Here is a 17,499-nt window from a genome sequence, read left to right on the forward strand (position 1 = left end):
ACCCATTGGCCTGGTCCCTAATCCACCATTCATGTTTTCTTTTTTAAATAAATGGATTACAAACTGAATTCTTTTTAACACTTTAATTTATATAAATGTGGGTAAAGTCAAAACATATGCTTCCTACAATAGAATAATCAGGGTTTAGGACTTACTTACTTGAACAGTTAGGCCTACTTCTTGTAGTGGCAGACATGGACTTTTTAACCATGTAATCATTTCTTTTAAATAATGCTAACCATTTAAACTGCTAATCTATTAGGCCTACTTTCACCAAAGTTCTTTAATAGTTTATCCATTACATTTAGCTCAACGGTTAAACCAATAAATGTAATCCATTGCAACTATTCCAACAGTTTATTCATCATTTTATTCGCTACAGGGTGTACTTTGAGGGGTTTTGACTCTGCAGACCGTTTACATGCATACAAACCTTCATAACACACAAGGGGACGGGTAATAACTGGAAAAGCATGACATGGGACCTTTAAGCTTAACATTTCAACTATAAATAACTTTTAGCTCACCATTTGAAATGTTTGACCAAGCCTTTGATGCTAATTAACAACTTCAACTAACTAAAGCTAAGTATTTAAGCTGTTTATCAATTATTTCAACTGCTATCCATAACCTTTTCTGATGGCATAATATATAAACTGTATATAACCTTCGATGCTAGCAACTGTTTTTCCATTACCTTTGATGCTAGGTAACTATTTCAACTGTGTTTTCATCACCATTGTTGGTAGTTACCTCAACAGGCAATTCATTAGATTTGTATGCCAGTTAAATGTTTAAACTGTTTATAAATGACCTTTAATGCTAGCTAAATGTGTATCAATGACCTTTAAGGCTACATTTTTCAACTATTCATGATTGTAGCTAACTATTTCAACTTCTCTGCTAACTTGCTAAAGTTAACTAGTTTTTACTTACTCTCAATTGCAAAACATGTTAGTAATATGTTTTACCACTTACTTGTAAATGCAAGTTATCACATTATTTAGTAATGTAAAAACTTAGTAAAGATGTACTTCCTTCACATTTCTACACAAAAGCACGGAATAACCAATGTGTCCACTTGTACACATTGAATGTCATGCTGTTTACATTTGTAACACACATGATTTAGATTTGTTGCATTCTTTTCTTGGTATACTGTTATTCTTTAAGTGATGCTTGACCGCTGGCACATGAAACTTTCTCTTTTTCCCTAATTTGAAACAAAAATCATGGATTTTATTTTTATTTTATTGAAAGGTTTCAGGTCCTGAGAGCTCTATGAAACATTTTAATTACCTCTTTTTGTTCCAAACTTTCAATTTCCAAATGTTATATTATTAATCAGACAGAAGCTTTATAATGTTAATCTCAGATTATCTCTGATATGCTCGTTTCCTCCTTAGGACCTGAAATGATGGAGAGCAAGAACAATGTTTGTTCCGTGATGGAGGACGATGAGATGGATGTGCAGGTCAGAGAAACCAAAGCTCAGTCAGAGCAGTCCAACAACAACAGAACCAACTGGTCAAATGGTAATAAACTGCTCACATGATTTAACTGCTCACATGATTTAACTGCCTGACTATAGATACCAGTAAACAGACATAAAGGCATGTCATTTTTTGTTTTACTTCCTTACAAACATTATTGAGCATTATATCATAATTCTTTGTAAAGATATAGCATTGTGAGCGCAAGACTATTGGCCCATCTTTTTACCACTGGCTGATAAAAAATATAGGTTTAAAGTCTTCTCTCTCTGTCTCTGTCTCTCTCTCAGGTCAGTGTGTTGTGGCGATGCCCAGCTGTTCGATGCTAAACCCAAGCTTTGATCTGTCTCTCTGCCGAGCCAAACTTGAGAATGATGGCTTTCAGGTCAGAAAACACCCAGACACCAACACAAACATATGACCCACTGTGGCACCATAACATTCAGATATCTTTACTTTAATCTCTATTTACTTACTAATGTTTTTAGATTCCAGAGGAAGACATGGAGGCTCCTCTGAAGACAGCTCTGGAAGTTCCCTCAGTCAGGAGATACATGGTTTTCAACTCGGCCCTCTTCCATTTCTTAATGGCACCGGTATGATTGTCTGGGTTTCTGTGTAATCTTACCAACTATAGTTACTTACTAAGCTACCTTCTGTAGTACTCTTGCTCTCAATCAATCAATCAATCAATCAATCAATCAATCAATCAATCAATCAATCAATCAATCAATCAATCAATCAATCAATCAATACACCTTTCAATCAGTACACCTATCAATCAGTACACATATCAATCAGTACACATATCAATCAGTACACCTATCAATCAGTACACCTATCAATCAACCTATCAATCTATACATCTATAAGTCAATAATTAAATTAACACACCAATCAATCAATCGATCAATCGATCAATCAATATTAAAGTTCTCTAAGTCTGTATAAATGAAGTTTGCTGTAAGAAACTCAAATACAAATTGTAAACTGCATATTTTCCAAAATGAGACCAGTTTTATACTTCTGGTTAATACTAGCAACCTTTGCTCTTCCTCCACCAGGTGCTGTATCTGGTGGTGTGGTGCGCTGTGTTCTCCACCCTCCACGTCTTTATCACAGTTAGTGACTACTGGGTCCTCTGCCTCTCTGTCAGCCTGGTCTCTATCTTCCTCACCACTGCCATCATATTCATCCTCCACTGCAGTAACAAGGAGGTACGGGGGGGTCTGATACCATGTTTACAGTAACATTGACACATTTACAATAACTTACATCTGAGTTTGGATCTGAAGTTATTTCGGTAATGTAATTAATATAGACACAATAGTTGTGTTGGTTTTGACTGCATGTATTGCCCAATGACACAAATACACTTAGATCAAATTAAATACTTATAATTGGAAATAATTCATTTAAAAACATGTTTCTTTGTCTGTTTCTGTGTCAGATTGACATGAATTTAGACGTCCGGTTAATCCAGGTGAATGAGAGGCTGGTTAAACACAAGCTGATGGTGGCCGTGGTTGACTGGGTGCAGTCCTGCACAGGAAACATGCAGGTTGGTTTTATAAATAAACTCAAACTGCAAGAAAATAAGGTTTCTAAAAAATGTACCAGAATTGTACTAACTTTTGGTCTTTTCTTACTTACTTCTTACATTCTGACTTGCTCTGCCTGTCAGGGAGAACAAAAGGAATACAAACACAACATGATTATTTATAACACTGTGAGGGACGGAAGAATGACACAAAAGAAACATGTGGTAAATGACTCAGCAAGATTGCAATTAAGATAACGTCTCAGCAGGCAGAACTGCACAACAATGACAAAGCAAATTCATACCCTTTCCTAATCTAGAAAACGTTGGATACTTCCACATTTCCAGACATTTCCCAACAATGTATTCATATACTTTGTATGGAATATTCACTTAAATATAAAATAAAGGCCACACATTACTTTGACTTGATGTTTGTGGTCATTACCTTGTCCTGAATCATGCTAGTGTGTCATTACATCAAATTGATGAATATTCTTTTCTTTGGCAGCCTCTGATAAAGTCTTATACGTCTCTCTGTACCTCTCTGCAGCTGTCTTTTGTGTATTGGGACATGTCCCGCTGTCTGAGGGCACTGACTGAAACTTTAGAGGAGCGCAGCTTTGTGGTGAATGACACCCAGGTGAGTACATCTGTCCCTCAGTTTGTTCACCTGCTGCTCTATTGATTTTTTCTTGTACTTCAATGTAAATTCTTCCCCGAGATCAATAGAAACCATTTCCATATCTTCAGGAAAACAGAAGTTTACTCCTTAAAGGGTGGCTTCAGATTTCATAGCTTCAATTTGGCAGAAGGAAGGAAATGATAAAAAGGATTGGTGTTTCACCAGAACAAATTGAAGAAGAAAATGTCGCATCTGGCCCTTGTGACGGAGGAAACGGCGGTTGACCTCAAGGTTGGAGGGTCAGATGTGGAGCAGGACCCTGATGAACAGAGGCCTCTGCTGAGCCAGGAGAGCGCGGGCAGCAGTACTCCATCCAGCCCGCCAGAGGCTGCCAAAGTCACCACCAACTACAGCCTCATCCCTGACCAGTCGTTACCTGCTCAGGTAAAGGATGCTAAAAGATGTATTTGTTCCCACACTGAGGAAATGCATATTAGAGCTTTTAATGTCAATCTTTCAGTTTGTGTGTACAGACAGAGAGATCGAAATGACGTTTCCAACAATCCCGAATACAAAAATAAAAGTATACAATATACAGATATGTATAAAAATATGTATAAAATATGTATATCCTATACACAATCAACAGACACGTTTACACATATGCACACATTAAGATAAAAAAACACAACAATCAATATATACAAAATAACAGTCACATCAATATCAATATCTTTGGTGCAAGATTGTCCATAGTGCATTTATTGCAGATTTCCATAGCAGCTTAAAAAAAAAAAAAAAAAAAAAAAAAAAAAGCAGCTAGGTTTGCGCATACATTTAAAGTTTAAAATGTTTCATCTTCAATTACTTTTAAAATATTTTTTTACTTTTAGATTTCATTTAAGTTTAGTTTGTTTCAGAGTTTCAAAGTGTGTGAGCTAGTTTAAGTCTCCGTAAAAGTTTTAGTTCAATCATATTAAGCTTGACAGTTTAATGTCTCAGAAGTGTGAAGCTATATACAGTATACAATCAAACAAATGGCTGGATAATGGAATTGTAAATAGGAATAGCCATTATGTTTTAATATTTTGAATCAAGAAGGTTACTAAGACTTCTAATACTCTTCTTTGCAGGCCAAAGCCTACCAGCTTCTGATGACCTACAGTGCAGCGTACGTGAAGCTGCTGGTGTCCCAGCGGCTGTCAGGACCGACCCACCACCGCCTCCGTCCCCGGAGGAATCACTGCACCACCGCCCCTCTCTGCCTCTGCCAGTACATCAAAAAGCAGATCCTTCGATAACACAAACCTCCTTCATGGAGCGTGACTTTTTTAACTTTGCACCTATGCTCTGGAGACAAACTGACTTGTTGGATCATTTCCTTAAATGAAGGACTTGTTTGGAGCTTCACTCTCCAGTCTGCAGGCGCCTGTACTGATGTTTTTCTTATGCCAGCTCTGTGTTTGCATCACCTGGATCCTCGTCTATTTGTTCCCAACAATTCCTGCACTTTGCCAAACGCTGTCTGGTCCGGATGCTGTAAAACAATGTTTGCACTCCTGTACACATGACAATCACGGCCTTAGTTACTGATGTTTTGAGTATTTGCACAAATATTATAAGAAATCTTGTGATTTGATTTGCAGTAGATTATTTAGTATGTCTGTTTATGGTTGAGCTGAAGGCAGTGGTGGAAAGTATCTCAGTATAGTTTGTCAAGTTCTGTACCTTGGTACAATGTTAAGGTACTTTAGTATTTTTATTTCATGCTACTTAATACTTCTTCTTCAGTATAGTTTTTATGGATGTGTCGTAAGTAGCACTATCTACAGCTGTAATTAAAGTTACTTTTCATAATAAGATACAAATTAAACTAGTTGTTTTCAATCTTTTTATCTTCTGACCTTTTATTGTCAGTTTCATTTGTTGCATTTTTATGTTTCAGTTGGAAAAACAAATATCTCTCTAAAATTTAGCGAAGTGAAAGTATGAAGTAAACTGCTTACGTAAAGTATTTTAAAATTCCCCATATAAGTACAATACTTGAGTATACTATGAACTTACTTTCATTTTACCACTGGATTTTAATTGTAGAACTATTTTTCATGTTGATTTATTGGTGAAGTTAGAAGAAGTACTCTGGTATTTTACTCAGTTTAACAAATTGAAAATTAATTTCCATTTAGTTTCCAAATAGAACCTTGTAATCTGTGTTTCGTAGAAAATATTTACCCCATATCCACTGCAGGAAACATATTTTAAAATAAATATAAAAAAAATATTGAGAACAAAATATTTATTGATATTGATCTCTGGAATTCAAATGATGCTAAAAATAGATGCTCTAAATATTAAAACCTTTTTTCCGGGTCTCAAGAGATTTTACATTTGTTTTTCAGCAAAAACATTGGTTTGTAGTTGAATCCTATCAGAAAAAATGGAGGGCCTAAACAATACAACCAATAGAAAGAGGTTTGATGGAGATACTGAAGGTGGGAGCTGAGCCAGCCTGTGTGTGTCGAATCACAGATGGCCATTTAGCCTCCCGAGGACAGCCAGCATCTCTGAATCGTTTAACTTGGCCTCGCGCTGCACGCCTCTCTCCTCCATCACAGAACCCAGCTTCTCCCGGGTCAGCCACGCTGACTGACTCGCTGTGTGTTGTGTCATCCTGCAGCTCTCTCGCTGGGCTGTCACCTCGGCAACAGCACCGGGACTGATGGGTAGTCACAGGTAATATGGGAGAAACCTGCAGCATGCTGCACACACAAATGCATAGGTAATCTACTCCTACTACACACATAAAACCAAAGGTGTGAGATCACAGAAAAAGACACAGTCTGGTTTAGCTTCTGTTGCTGACATTTGAGGGAATATAGTCACAAAACTAAAGCCAACGATTCGTGTTAGCTTGCTTTCAGCATCATTGCACAGCTTCATCAAGGGAAATCTTTTTATCTCCCTTCATGCTTCTGTTCTCGTCTTTGTCTACACATCTACACATCGAATTGCAACCTCACGGAACATTGCACTCTAACCCACAAATGTCAACCTCATGGTGGCGCTTGTAGAAAATTCAGACAGTCATTATTCATCCTCTTGGGACCATGAATGCCGGCACAAAAAAAACATTACATCCAACGGTTATCAAGATATATCAGTTAAAATCAAAGTGATAGACCGTTCTGACAGACCAATGCTTCCTGGATGGGAAGGCAAACAAATCCTATTGTTGCAAAGATGATGATCAAAAAGCAATGAAAGCAAAATGTAGGAAAAATGAGATGCTGTAAAACACAATGTGATTAAGCAGCAGATAGTGAGAGATACTGTAGTTCATGTTCTGATAGAGGGAGGCAAAAGAGAGACAGAGAGGGAGAAAAACCGGGGCAACTATAAATAGCTTAGTGATGAGACGAGAGAGGAAAGGCCACAGAGACACAGAGAGGATGGAGAGACAGGAGAGGGGGAAAACAGACACAAACAAAATATACAGTCTTTACCAGTGTATCGTTCACAACCAAAAAATGATTCTTTTATTCATTACTCAAACAACTGAAGTCAGAAACAACTAACGCATGTGCAACACAGCCATGAACATAATTATAATAATAAACCTCAAGAGAACCACATGTACACAGGACATTTCTGGCTCTTTGAAACAAGCAACCCATCGCGTTTACAAGCTCAATAAATAATAATTTCAAAAATAAAAATGAAGTACACATCTCCCAGCTGTGTATAAACAACTATGTTAAGTCACATCAGAAAGCACACAGGGAGATGAAGCCTAGTGCTGTATAAACTAGATATGCTAAGAGTCACTCTATGCAGTAGACACACACTCACTGTCAGAGCCCTCTGCACAATTATAATACTAAACAATACTGTGCTTCGTTTACTCTTTTAACACTGAAATATCACTCAGTCAATCATATTAGCACAGGGCGTTTATTTATCAAACGGCTAAAAGGGATTTTTCCTTTTGCTTAAATGAGAACTTCTCCGGCTTCTAAAATTCTTCATTTATCGTGAAAAGAAAATAACTTTTCCTAAAGAACTTCAGGTAAAACAGTGAATAATTTATATACAGTTGATTATTTTGTAGGTGAAGTATTCATTTAAGTGTTCAAAGAAAGAAAAACCTTAATTTTACCCCTACTCACTAATTTAAATTATTAGTTTTTAAGTAGACGATGGATGGATACGCACAAAGAGTCATATTGATATTCTCATCTAATGCTCTGCAAGATGGCGAATAAGCATAATTCCCACAAAGTTCAACTGTTAATAAAAGCAATTTTATCAGAAAGTCTTCAGCTATTAATAATAATATGTTATCTGAACAGTCAGAATAATTCTGTAATTATTAAATCACATGTTTTGGCAGAAAAAAAACGATGTTACTCACTGAGTAAAATTGATAGTTTTTTAAGGTGAGATCGAAGATAATTCTCCTGCCTCGGCTGGAAAATAAAAAAATTCTAATCTATTCTTTTAAATAATAATCAATAAGGCAGTTATTGGGTAAATCCTGGTATCTGTACATATATGTGATCAATCAAATAAAAGTTACAGGCTGTAGAAAGGAGGAAGTCTCTTCACAAAACGGTATTGTTACTAAACTGGCTTTTAGGAGCAATATTAATTGTAGTTTTTAGAAGATTGATAAATATGTGCCCAGATTTACTTAATATAATACATACGTGATAATCAAATGTAATGCCGTTGCCAATATTAATAATAACATAATATATACTACAGAATAAACTGTATTTATACCGTCTGTTTTTGTTCAACAAACATCATTTTAAATATCTCTGTACAACTCTTTTAAAAATAGCATCATCATAGGGATCAACAGAGGAAAAAGGGGGAGCAGAAGGGAAATATGAATAGGTCCAATAACTCATGTTGATAGGAAAAAAGATAGAGGCAGAGAGGGAAAGATTTCAAAGAGCGGAAAGTGCTACAATACAGTATAGGCATTAATAATGTATCTCTCTCTTATTGGAAACATTCATTTTCAGTTCCTCCCATAACCCCAGAAACCTCAGGTCATAGTTCATACAGTAACGTTACGGCCATGTTCGCTCTTATACATAACAGCACACCTGCTGCTTCATTTAGGAGACCACACTCTTTTGTGACATGAACCCTGACTCGTTTTGTCAGTGACAGTGAAACCTCAATATTTAAGACAAATGGAGACAAACTGAGGATGACATGCAGGGTTATGTTGCCTCTTAAGTTTTACGGTGCACTACATTTTCACATACAGTGTCTGAGAGACTAAATAGCTAAGAGATGTGCAACACAAGATAGGCAAATACATTTCTAAATTACTGCCAAAATAATGTTTGCAAACCTAAAATTCAATTATCTAAATTGTCTCCATTTCTTATTTTGACAGTAGCTTGTACTACAATACTGTACCTCACATTTGTACTTTAGGAAATATTCCCACCAACAGCTATTATTGCACTGGACACCCCTTTAGCTTAAATGTATATTTATCATGCACTATAAAACTATGAATGTAAGCAGCTGCATCGTAACGTCTTGCATCACCATCAGATATCAAATTTAAGCCAATTTCAGAGTGTTGTATAGCTGCAACAACTAGTGATATAATGTAAATTAGAGCAGAGAAAGTCGTTGCATTGAATAAATTAATACATAACAGATATTTAAATAAATAAAAAAACATATAATTCATAAATAATGTATCATCTCATCCAGCCTAAGTGTCCATGTAACATACAAACGATGAATCTCAAATAAATACTCTGTGTTTGATTACATTAGACACAGTCCAGTCTCCATTTGGTGTGTTAAATGTGTATTGATCACCCCATCTAACACTTTCTATAAGCTTGACAACAGCAATAATACAACTCTGCAAATCAACACTGCTTCAACATGGCACTATAAAAAAGAAGAACAAATGTAGACTAAAATGGGCATTTAACTATCCTAAAAACAATTAATCTGGGTCCAATTTAGTAGCTACCTAACATCCTATGTATGAATTAATGGGCATCAAATGAATTGTTAAAACAAGGAGCTTCCGTCTTGCAGCTCATTTCAGAGTGTAAATATTAAGCACTCGCTGTACTAACAGAAATACTGGGCCTCATTTGACAGATGCTTGTATTTGGCGTTTGAACATCAGCTGTGATTGGTTGTTTTTGGTCGTGTGTTTGATGGCAGCAGGTTGGGTCGGAGCTGTGTGTGTGTCAGCGATGCAATAGCAGTTTGTGTGCATTCTCAGTGCTCCTATTTCCTCCAAACGCTTGAGAGTAGTTAGCTATGTAAACGCCATGATTTCCATTTGTCTGACACTGCGAGGAGTTAGGGATCCCAGTCGTCGTCGTGGTGCTGCGAGGCGATGATGACGACCACGGTGAGGATGGTGCACAGCACGATGGAGGCAATACCAACAGCCAGGCTGATGAAGGAGAAGTTGCGAGCCTCGCGGGAGGCTATTTCCGCCGTCACCATGTCCCCTCTGGCTATCGCCGTGCGCACCTAAGTGAGGCAGGAGGGAGGGGATGGGTGTATGGGAGAGAGGAGAAATAAGGATTATGTAACAAGAAGATGCAGAGTGGGAGCAGGAGGGAGTATAAAGCACCATGAATGGATCGATTTCACTGCAGCACAGGCTGAATGTGCAGAAAGAGGCCACTCCACACAACATTAACACACCATTACAACATATACGGCTCAGACCGGTGGGTCCATGCCTTGTCAGCTCAACTTAACTCAAAGCCAGCTGAGCAGGCCCAGAGGAAAAAATCCATTCTACTCCGTTGCACCGACAATGGTGCAGTTACGTAATGAGAACTGTGTGTTGTGTATGTTGGTCAGCACAGTCTGCCGTTGCAGTGGCAAACAACAGGCATCACGAGGTTTGAGAGTCACCAGACCTATATTTACATTTCTCACATCACGCTCAACTAAATATGACCAACATACAACATGGGGTATGTTGTACGCTGAGGTCCTAATATATGGATGAAAGTATGCACTGTAGGTGTAATGCCGGTACACTGAGTCAAGATAAATTATCTTTAAATGTGTAATATAAATCCTACAGTGACAGATTGCTTCTCCTGTAGACCTTTTATGTCCGGCTGTGCATTATTTAATGGTATTGAAAACATACTGTACGTTGTCAGCATTTGTAATTCACCTCGGAGTTGCTTTGTCAGGAAAAGCAGTTTTTTTTATTACTGCACTGTAACTTTTATTCATGTACCTGTGTTATTATTTTTTATGTTTTATTATCTTTGCTTTTAAATGAGTGTTTTGAAATGACATTTTATAATATGTTTCTGCTGCACTGTTTCTTAATGCTCTTAATGTCTTTCATTTTTGTAAAGCACTTTGAATTGCCTTGTTTTGAAAGGTGCTATATAAATAAACTTGCCTGGCCTTGCCTAGAATGAAGAGCATTTCAACTATATAGTATGTGGATATTGTGTATAGATATACACATATACTACATTAGCAAGTATTTCTTGAGTATGAAATGTAAGCTGACTTTGCAACTCAAATGCCCCACAATGCATTGCTGCTCTTCAGACTTTCCAATGGCTGACAGCGAGGGAGACGGTTTGAATAAATAAGTTGGATTGACAATACCATACTGAATCGTTTAAATTTGCCTAGAAATAAGACTTAATGTTAATTCACTTTGCAATTAACAATTTTCATCAAACTGTAGCTCAAGGTCATGTGATGCATGGAAGAAGTATTGCTTTAGAATGAACAGTCTTCCAGTAATGGCAGGACATTTCCACCCCCCATTTGTCTCCCATATGTGGGTGTTTTCCCCAAAAAGTGTGACTAAAAGAAATATGATCTGACTTTTCTAGATAGCCTACAATATTTTTGTTTTGATCACTGTCATTCTTTAGGCAGGTACAATCCTGAAAATAAAACGAAGGGTGTAATGACTCAAAGATGCATTACATTACAAAGTCTCCCTGGTGGAGGCGGCATTATGTTAATAAAGCTCAGAGATCACAAAATACGATGAAGTGTTTTTAACCTGCACTGCTTTGATGATGGCAATGATGCCTGTGGGCCAGAAGCAGCAGACGGTGGTGAGCACGGCGATGGGCAGGTAGTCGTGGGGCGGCCGGCGGTCCATCAGGGTGATGCCGGGGGGCATTTGCATGGGATGAATCTGTCCGGGTGGGATCCCAGGGTGGCCCCCCCCCGCCTGGATGTAGGGCTGACCCTGAGGGAGGGAGAAGACAGACAGTCAGTATGACAGCTTTTTAATAACAGAGCTGTTTACAAAGTACTTTCATATCAAAAGACACAGGACAAGGGGACGCAGTCAAAGAGGACAGCTGCATGAGCAATGTCTCTGCATGTATCAAAGAGGCGTACATGTAGAAGTTCCATAAGCAACATGGAATGGAATCATAGACCGTATAAGAATGTATTCAATTTGAGGATTAATCCCCAGCTCTTGCTTTCAATTCATGCACTTGGTGGTGAGAACAAAATCACTTTCAGTTGTTTGATGATTCATTTTGGGGGCTAATGTCCCCACTGGCCGTTTACTTCAGGGTGGGTGTGAATGGCTTTATCTACTAAACAAACATCTGCAGCTTTATTGAAAAAAAAGTACTTGCAACTATTATTTTACTAAACCAACGACTACTCACATAAGATAAGATAAGATGCACTTTATACATCTCAATTTGTGAAAATGTTTAGTTGCAGCAGCATAAAACAAAACAAGGCATAATAACAAACTAAAAGAGACATAAACAATTCTAAAATAGAAACATATCAAAATAGAAATAAATCAGCATTAGAGAGTAAGAAAGATATACAGATGACCGTGAATATAAACAAATCTATGAACTGTCTGACAAATACAAATACCATTGAAAGGCCAATTTTCTGTAAACACAATATAAGCAGGATATTATTTACATAAAGTATACATCCGCTCATCTCATGTTGTATTTTTGGAAAAATGATGTTCCCTTCTAATTGTTTTATTTTGGTTTTAAATAGAACATTGCATTAACATTATTATCATCAAGTAACTGTTAAGATAAGCCGTCTTCTTCTTTCTTGTGTTTTTCTTGTACTAATTTACAAAAAATATAGATGCAATTTCCCCTGCAAAGTTTAAAGTTCTGTTAAGGGAAACCATTTATATCAGATTTATTTTTATTTCAGTCTAAATGTATTCACTTTGAATCACCATGACTTCGGAATAACTCATGAAAATACAGAGCCTCCCCAGACAGAAATGACCCAATGAAGCAATAAATGAAACTTGTATTGCCCGTAGGAGAATATTTTTTGCACAGAGCATATGAAGAATATCAACCATATATGACAGCACATAATATAACATAATAAAAAGCATAGTTACTGCAATCCATAAAAGAAATCATGCGCAAGTTCAAGAATATGCCAATTCAGCCCCCATGGTTAGCTCGTTTTCAGCTGAATGCTGCGTGATGATAATGTAATGCCTTTTATTTCACATCCTGGGCATGATATAGCATTTGTTCTATAAAAAAGCGCATACTCAGTCCTTGGATCTGCTATTATATTGTGAGCTGGAATCATGGTGTACTCGTCTACCATTCGTTTTATTTTGTTCCCCAGTTAGCTTGTCCCTTTAATTGGATCTTCTATTGTGTTTTTATGTAAATGTTTTTAATGTTTAAAGAACCATTTTTATATAGACACATTTTTGCAACGAAATAGTAGACGAAAAACAACCTTAGGATATAATAAAACACTGTCTGCATTTCCCTCTTGTTTTATACCAAACTATATATGTTTTATCCAATAGACATCCTTGTAAATGATTAGGGTGGAAAACATAGCTGTGAAATGAGGTGGGAAGAAGGTCAAAGTATACTGAAGAGAGACTGGTGTAATTCTGCAGCAGCCTGATGTCAGACCTGTGAAATCTTTCAAAGCACTCAGCTCGTCTCTGACTCACCGATGCCATGGGGTAGACAGGTACATAAGCTGTGCACGGCTGCAGCTGGAGCGGGTAGCCCGGCTGGAGGTACCCTACAGGGGCGTGAGGCATGGTGCCCCCGGGGCCCTGGGTCTGGACCGAGTAGCCCTGCATGGCCCCCTGAGGTCCCATCGGGCCGCAGTGGAACTGAGTTTCTTGGAGATATCCATCTGAGCCCGGGGGAGGAGGGGGAGGAGGGTAGTTGGGTTGGGTGCCGGGTGGATGCTGCATGTTGGGATGCTGAGGTACGTTTGGGTCTTGCGGGCCGGGGAGGTATGGAGGAGGCTGCATGGTCTGACGGCTAGAGTCATCAAGACCTGAGAGGAGAAGAAGAAGAAGAAGAAGAAGAAGAAGAAGAAGAAGAAGAAGAAGAAGAAGAAGAAGAAGAAGAAGAAGAAGAAGAAGAAGAAGAAGAAGAAGAAGAAGAAGAATGAGGGAAGATAAGAACAAAGCAGGTAGGAGAAGGATCACAAATAGAAAAAGGCAGAGGAAGAAAATAAACGGATGTAAGAGTAAGGGCATGTTATCTAACTCAAGCACTATAACACATTTGTGTGCATGTTGAATGAATTATGTCTTATCTCACTGCTGAGGAGGGGAAGAAACAATTACACATACCAAAGCTCCTCAGTGAGACTTCCAACCTCCTCCACAAAACATGTGTAGTCTGTGTGCTAATGATGACAGTGATTGACATTTTCACCTCCAGAGAAGAAAGGCCTTTTTCTCTCCTTCTCCCATTAAAACCGTTTTTTACGAGTGGTTAGAAATGTCAAAAACGTCCTCTTATGGTCTGTCTGTCTGAACATCCTTATTCCTTCTTTGTTTTAGTCAACATTGAAAATGACTGAGGGGGTTTTGTGCTTTCACAGCAGGGAAGTGGCTGTGGTGCACGGTAATCCAGATTGACAGGGACATGAGGAGTGAGGATAAAGAGAAGACGTGGTTGAGGAGGAAGGATTTCATGGGACAGGATGAGAGCGAAGCAGCTGAGTGATGAGGGATGACGCATTGTGCTTGGGGACGATCTTTACGTAACGCCGATTCTGTCACAAGCAGGAAGCGGAGCAGAAACATACAAGAGGGGAAAGGAGCTGGCATGAGGGAAGGGACACATTTAAAAGGGCAAGCAGCTTGGCAAACATGAAGGACAAGACACATGTTGGTGTTTCTCCGTTTAAAGGCTACGGAAAGTAGAAGCTGAGAAATGGTGGATTTGTAGCTTAAGGTTCCATGAGACAGTAACATGTCTGAAAAAAAGTATTTCCAATTTTAAAAAGGACCATCTTCTCAAAACTAAAAATCTTTGTTGGTATGGTTTACCACTTTGATTTACAAACAGAAATCAAGTGTTATTGATCAAAGTAAAATGACTAATTTATGACCTTTTTTTTAGAGATAGTTGAATGTTTACCCAGGAGGTGAACCGGCACCTCTGAAAGTCCACACTGTGCTATTTGTCTGTTTTGGAGACTTGAACCAGCAACCCTCTGGTTCCTGAGCCAATAGGAGAGAGCTGCTGCAAGACTAGGTGGTATTATTTATTTATTTTCAAACTTGCATTGCTAAATAGTCCCAGCCAATCCCCTTCCACAACCTGAATGCATTAAATGCAAAATATAGCAAAACCAACACTCGTTAAATTATTCTAATTATGACGGTGACACTTAAGTACAAGGGCACAGACTAAACAGGATGTTATGAGGAATGTGAAGCAGAAGAATAAAATAAACATGTGGATAAAATATCAAGTACAATGAATATAGCTTGGCATGTGCTGACACTGTAGAGTCATGTGACTAAGAGTGTGTGAACACGTTGCAGGTGTAATTTAACCCAGGTTAGATAAGACATACTGTATACTGTCCCAAAGAGGAAAACATCTTTCGGCCGGCTTTTACAATAAGACCTTTTTGGAACATTCTTCCATTAAATATACTGTATGTTTAAGTGACTCTTACTGTTCCTTTGCACACAATCTTGAACAAACAACAAAGCAACAGCAACAACAAAGGACCTGTTATCATAAATTAACTACCCTTTGTGCCCTGTTTTTGTGTGTTGGTCAGATTGTGTCCCTACTGCTTTCAATCATCTTACGCAATGTGATTTTGTGTTGTCACATTTAACTTGTTTGTGCTGATTTTCTTCTTAACATTGTTTAGTGTAACTGCCTGTTTTAAAATGTCCTACATTGCATTACTCTACTAAGCTTTCTTTTATCCTTTTCAGCTGTTTTGCTTTGTCAAGTTTCAATTTCTGTGTTCACATGTTGTGTGTTTAATTGTTGTTTTATGGACAATTTACCATCAGCCCAAGGGACACCAGTTCAGAAAATGAGCCTTTAGGCAGACACTGGAACATGTCCAGTGATGGTAATCAATGTGCATTGTCCCTAAGAATAAATAAATCAAATACAAATGGAAGCAGCAGGGTGAACAATGACAACAAAGAACATAATACTGAGCTTCAGTGAATTTTAAACGGACCTAAATCATTCCCATTGAGACATCTGCAAAGCATCATTGCCTTACAGTATTTAAATTGATAAGCAATATTCTGCATCCTTATAAAATACAAAGTAGGCCTGGTACTGATGTTTAATCAGCAATAATGATAGAGGGCCACACACGAGACAACAGGCAGATGTGCAGCCTGTACAGTCTGCCATTTACTGTATCAATGGCCACTTTAAATGTTTTTCATTATGACCTTTCTTTTGTTCTGTGTAAATCTGCAGTTTGAGCTCCATCGGTAGTTGGCGCTTTAACGTCCTAAAATAATCGAAGAGCAAGCTGGAAAGACAAAACGTGTAGGATGATTATTAATTAAGGCTGTTAACCACGCGCAAGTGAAGTTGTGCACGCGCAGAGGACACCCACACTGATGTTCACAGTCAGGAGAGACGTACGTAGGCTTGTGCGTAATAATGATAATGAGACTAGGAAAGAAAAGGAAAAAATAACAATAAATCCGGGATAAACCGCACCGTGTCATGTGAATATCATGAAAAGTAGCTACATTTTCAAGCCGATAGGTAATCAAATAATCTACATGTGATTGACATATAATCATGAAAATGTCCCTTTTAACTCTCATTGAGCACCCTGGATACATTATGCGGCCCTATGAAGCTTTCCTCCCGGGTCTGCACCCACACAGCGGTGCAGCATCCTATAGAAGCAGCGCTGTGCAGATAAACAGAGATGTTGACAACAGGGGGAGCTGGAGGAGAAAGATCTCGTCAGCCTGAAAAGCGAAAATTATTTCCATTTGAAAAAAAAAATAAAGACCCAAATTGTAAAATCTCCAGTGTTTTAGACTCAATGAAGCTCCAAAACACGGCCGATCATCCCAATTAAAACCTCTCACCGTGTTTTTCCGACGACATGCCTTCCAATCTTCTGTCCTCCTCTGTGATGTACTCCAAAGCTGGTCGTGAAAAAAAATCCCTCTTTTCTCGATGCAGTTGTTTTACTCCGAACAACCCATCCTCAAGATATCTTCATCTCAAAAACACCTTATTATAACTTCAAGTGTTTTTCTCCCTAAGTGAGGCTAATTGTGTTGCAGCGCGCAGTGCTCCCCTCTCTCGGTGCGGCCGGCAGTCTAATAAGGTTTCTCCACTAACGCGTAGCCGTACATTGAATTAATCAGACACAAAGCTATCGTTGTCTTAAAGCGACAGCTCGGATTGCGAAACTGCACACGCATTGTGATGGAGCAACCCATCACAGCTCAACACAGAGCCACGGATTTCTTCCCTTGCATGATATTACACCACCTCAGTTTCTCCTCTCACGCAGGTTGTCCTCAGATGGCACATTTT

The 17,499-nt window shown here is 38.3% G+C and overlaps 2 protein-coding genes across 3 annotated transcripts; one reads left to right on the forward strand and one right to left on the reverse strand.

Moving 5' to 3' along the window:
* Window positions 1-1,386: 1,386 nt before the first annotated feature.
* Window positions 1,387-5,545, forward strand: tmem268 (transmembrane protein 268). Of its 2 annotated transcripts, none has more exons than XM_034095135.1 (8): window positions 1,387-1,535; window positions 1,784-1,878; window positions 1,982-2,089; window positions 2,558-2,710; window positions 2,944-3,054; window positions 3,587-3,676; window positions 3,884-4,102; window positions 4,792-5,545. In XM_034095135.1, the coding sequence occupies exons 1-8, from the start codon at window positions 1,388-1,390 to the stop codon at window positions 4,957-4,959; spliced, it is 1,092 nt and encodes a 363-aa protein (XP_033951026.1). In that variant the 5' UTR covers window position 1,387; the 3' UTR covers window positions 4,960-5,545. The 2 variants fall into 2 exon arrangements, with proteins under 2 accessions (XP_033951026.1, XP_033951027.1); XM_034095136.1 differs by having other exon boundaries at window positions 3,896-4,102.
* A 1,623-nt stretch (window positions 5,546-7,168) lies between these two features.
* prrt1 (proline-rich transmembrane protein 1) lies at window positions 7,169-17,491 on the reverse strand. The gene is made up of 4 exons (XM_034095137.2): window positions 17,043-17,491; window positions 13,650-13,987; window positions 11,715-11,906; window positions 7,169-10,189 (listed from the first exon to the last, which is right to left on the reverse strand). The coding sequence occupies exons 1-4, from the start codon at window positions 17,059-17,061 to the stop codon at window positions 10,013-10,015; spliced, it is 726 nt and encodes a 241-aa protein (XP_033951028.1). The 5' UTR covers window positions 17,062-17,491; the 3' UTR covers window positions 7,169-10,012.
* Window positions 17,492-17,499: the final 8 nt, after the last annotated feature.

The sequence above is a fragment of the Pseudochaenichthys georgianus genome, chromosome 11 (assembly GCF_902827115.2).
Source record: "Pseudochaenichthys georgianus chromosome 11, fPseGeo1.2, whole genome shotgun sequence".
Taxonomy (NCBI): domain Eukaryota; kingdom Metazoa; phylum Chordata; class Actinopteri; order Perciformes; family Channichthyidae; genus Pseudochaenichthys; species Pseudochaenichthys georgianus.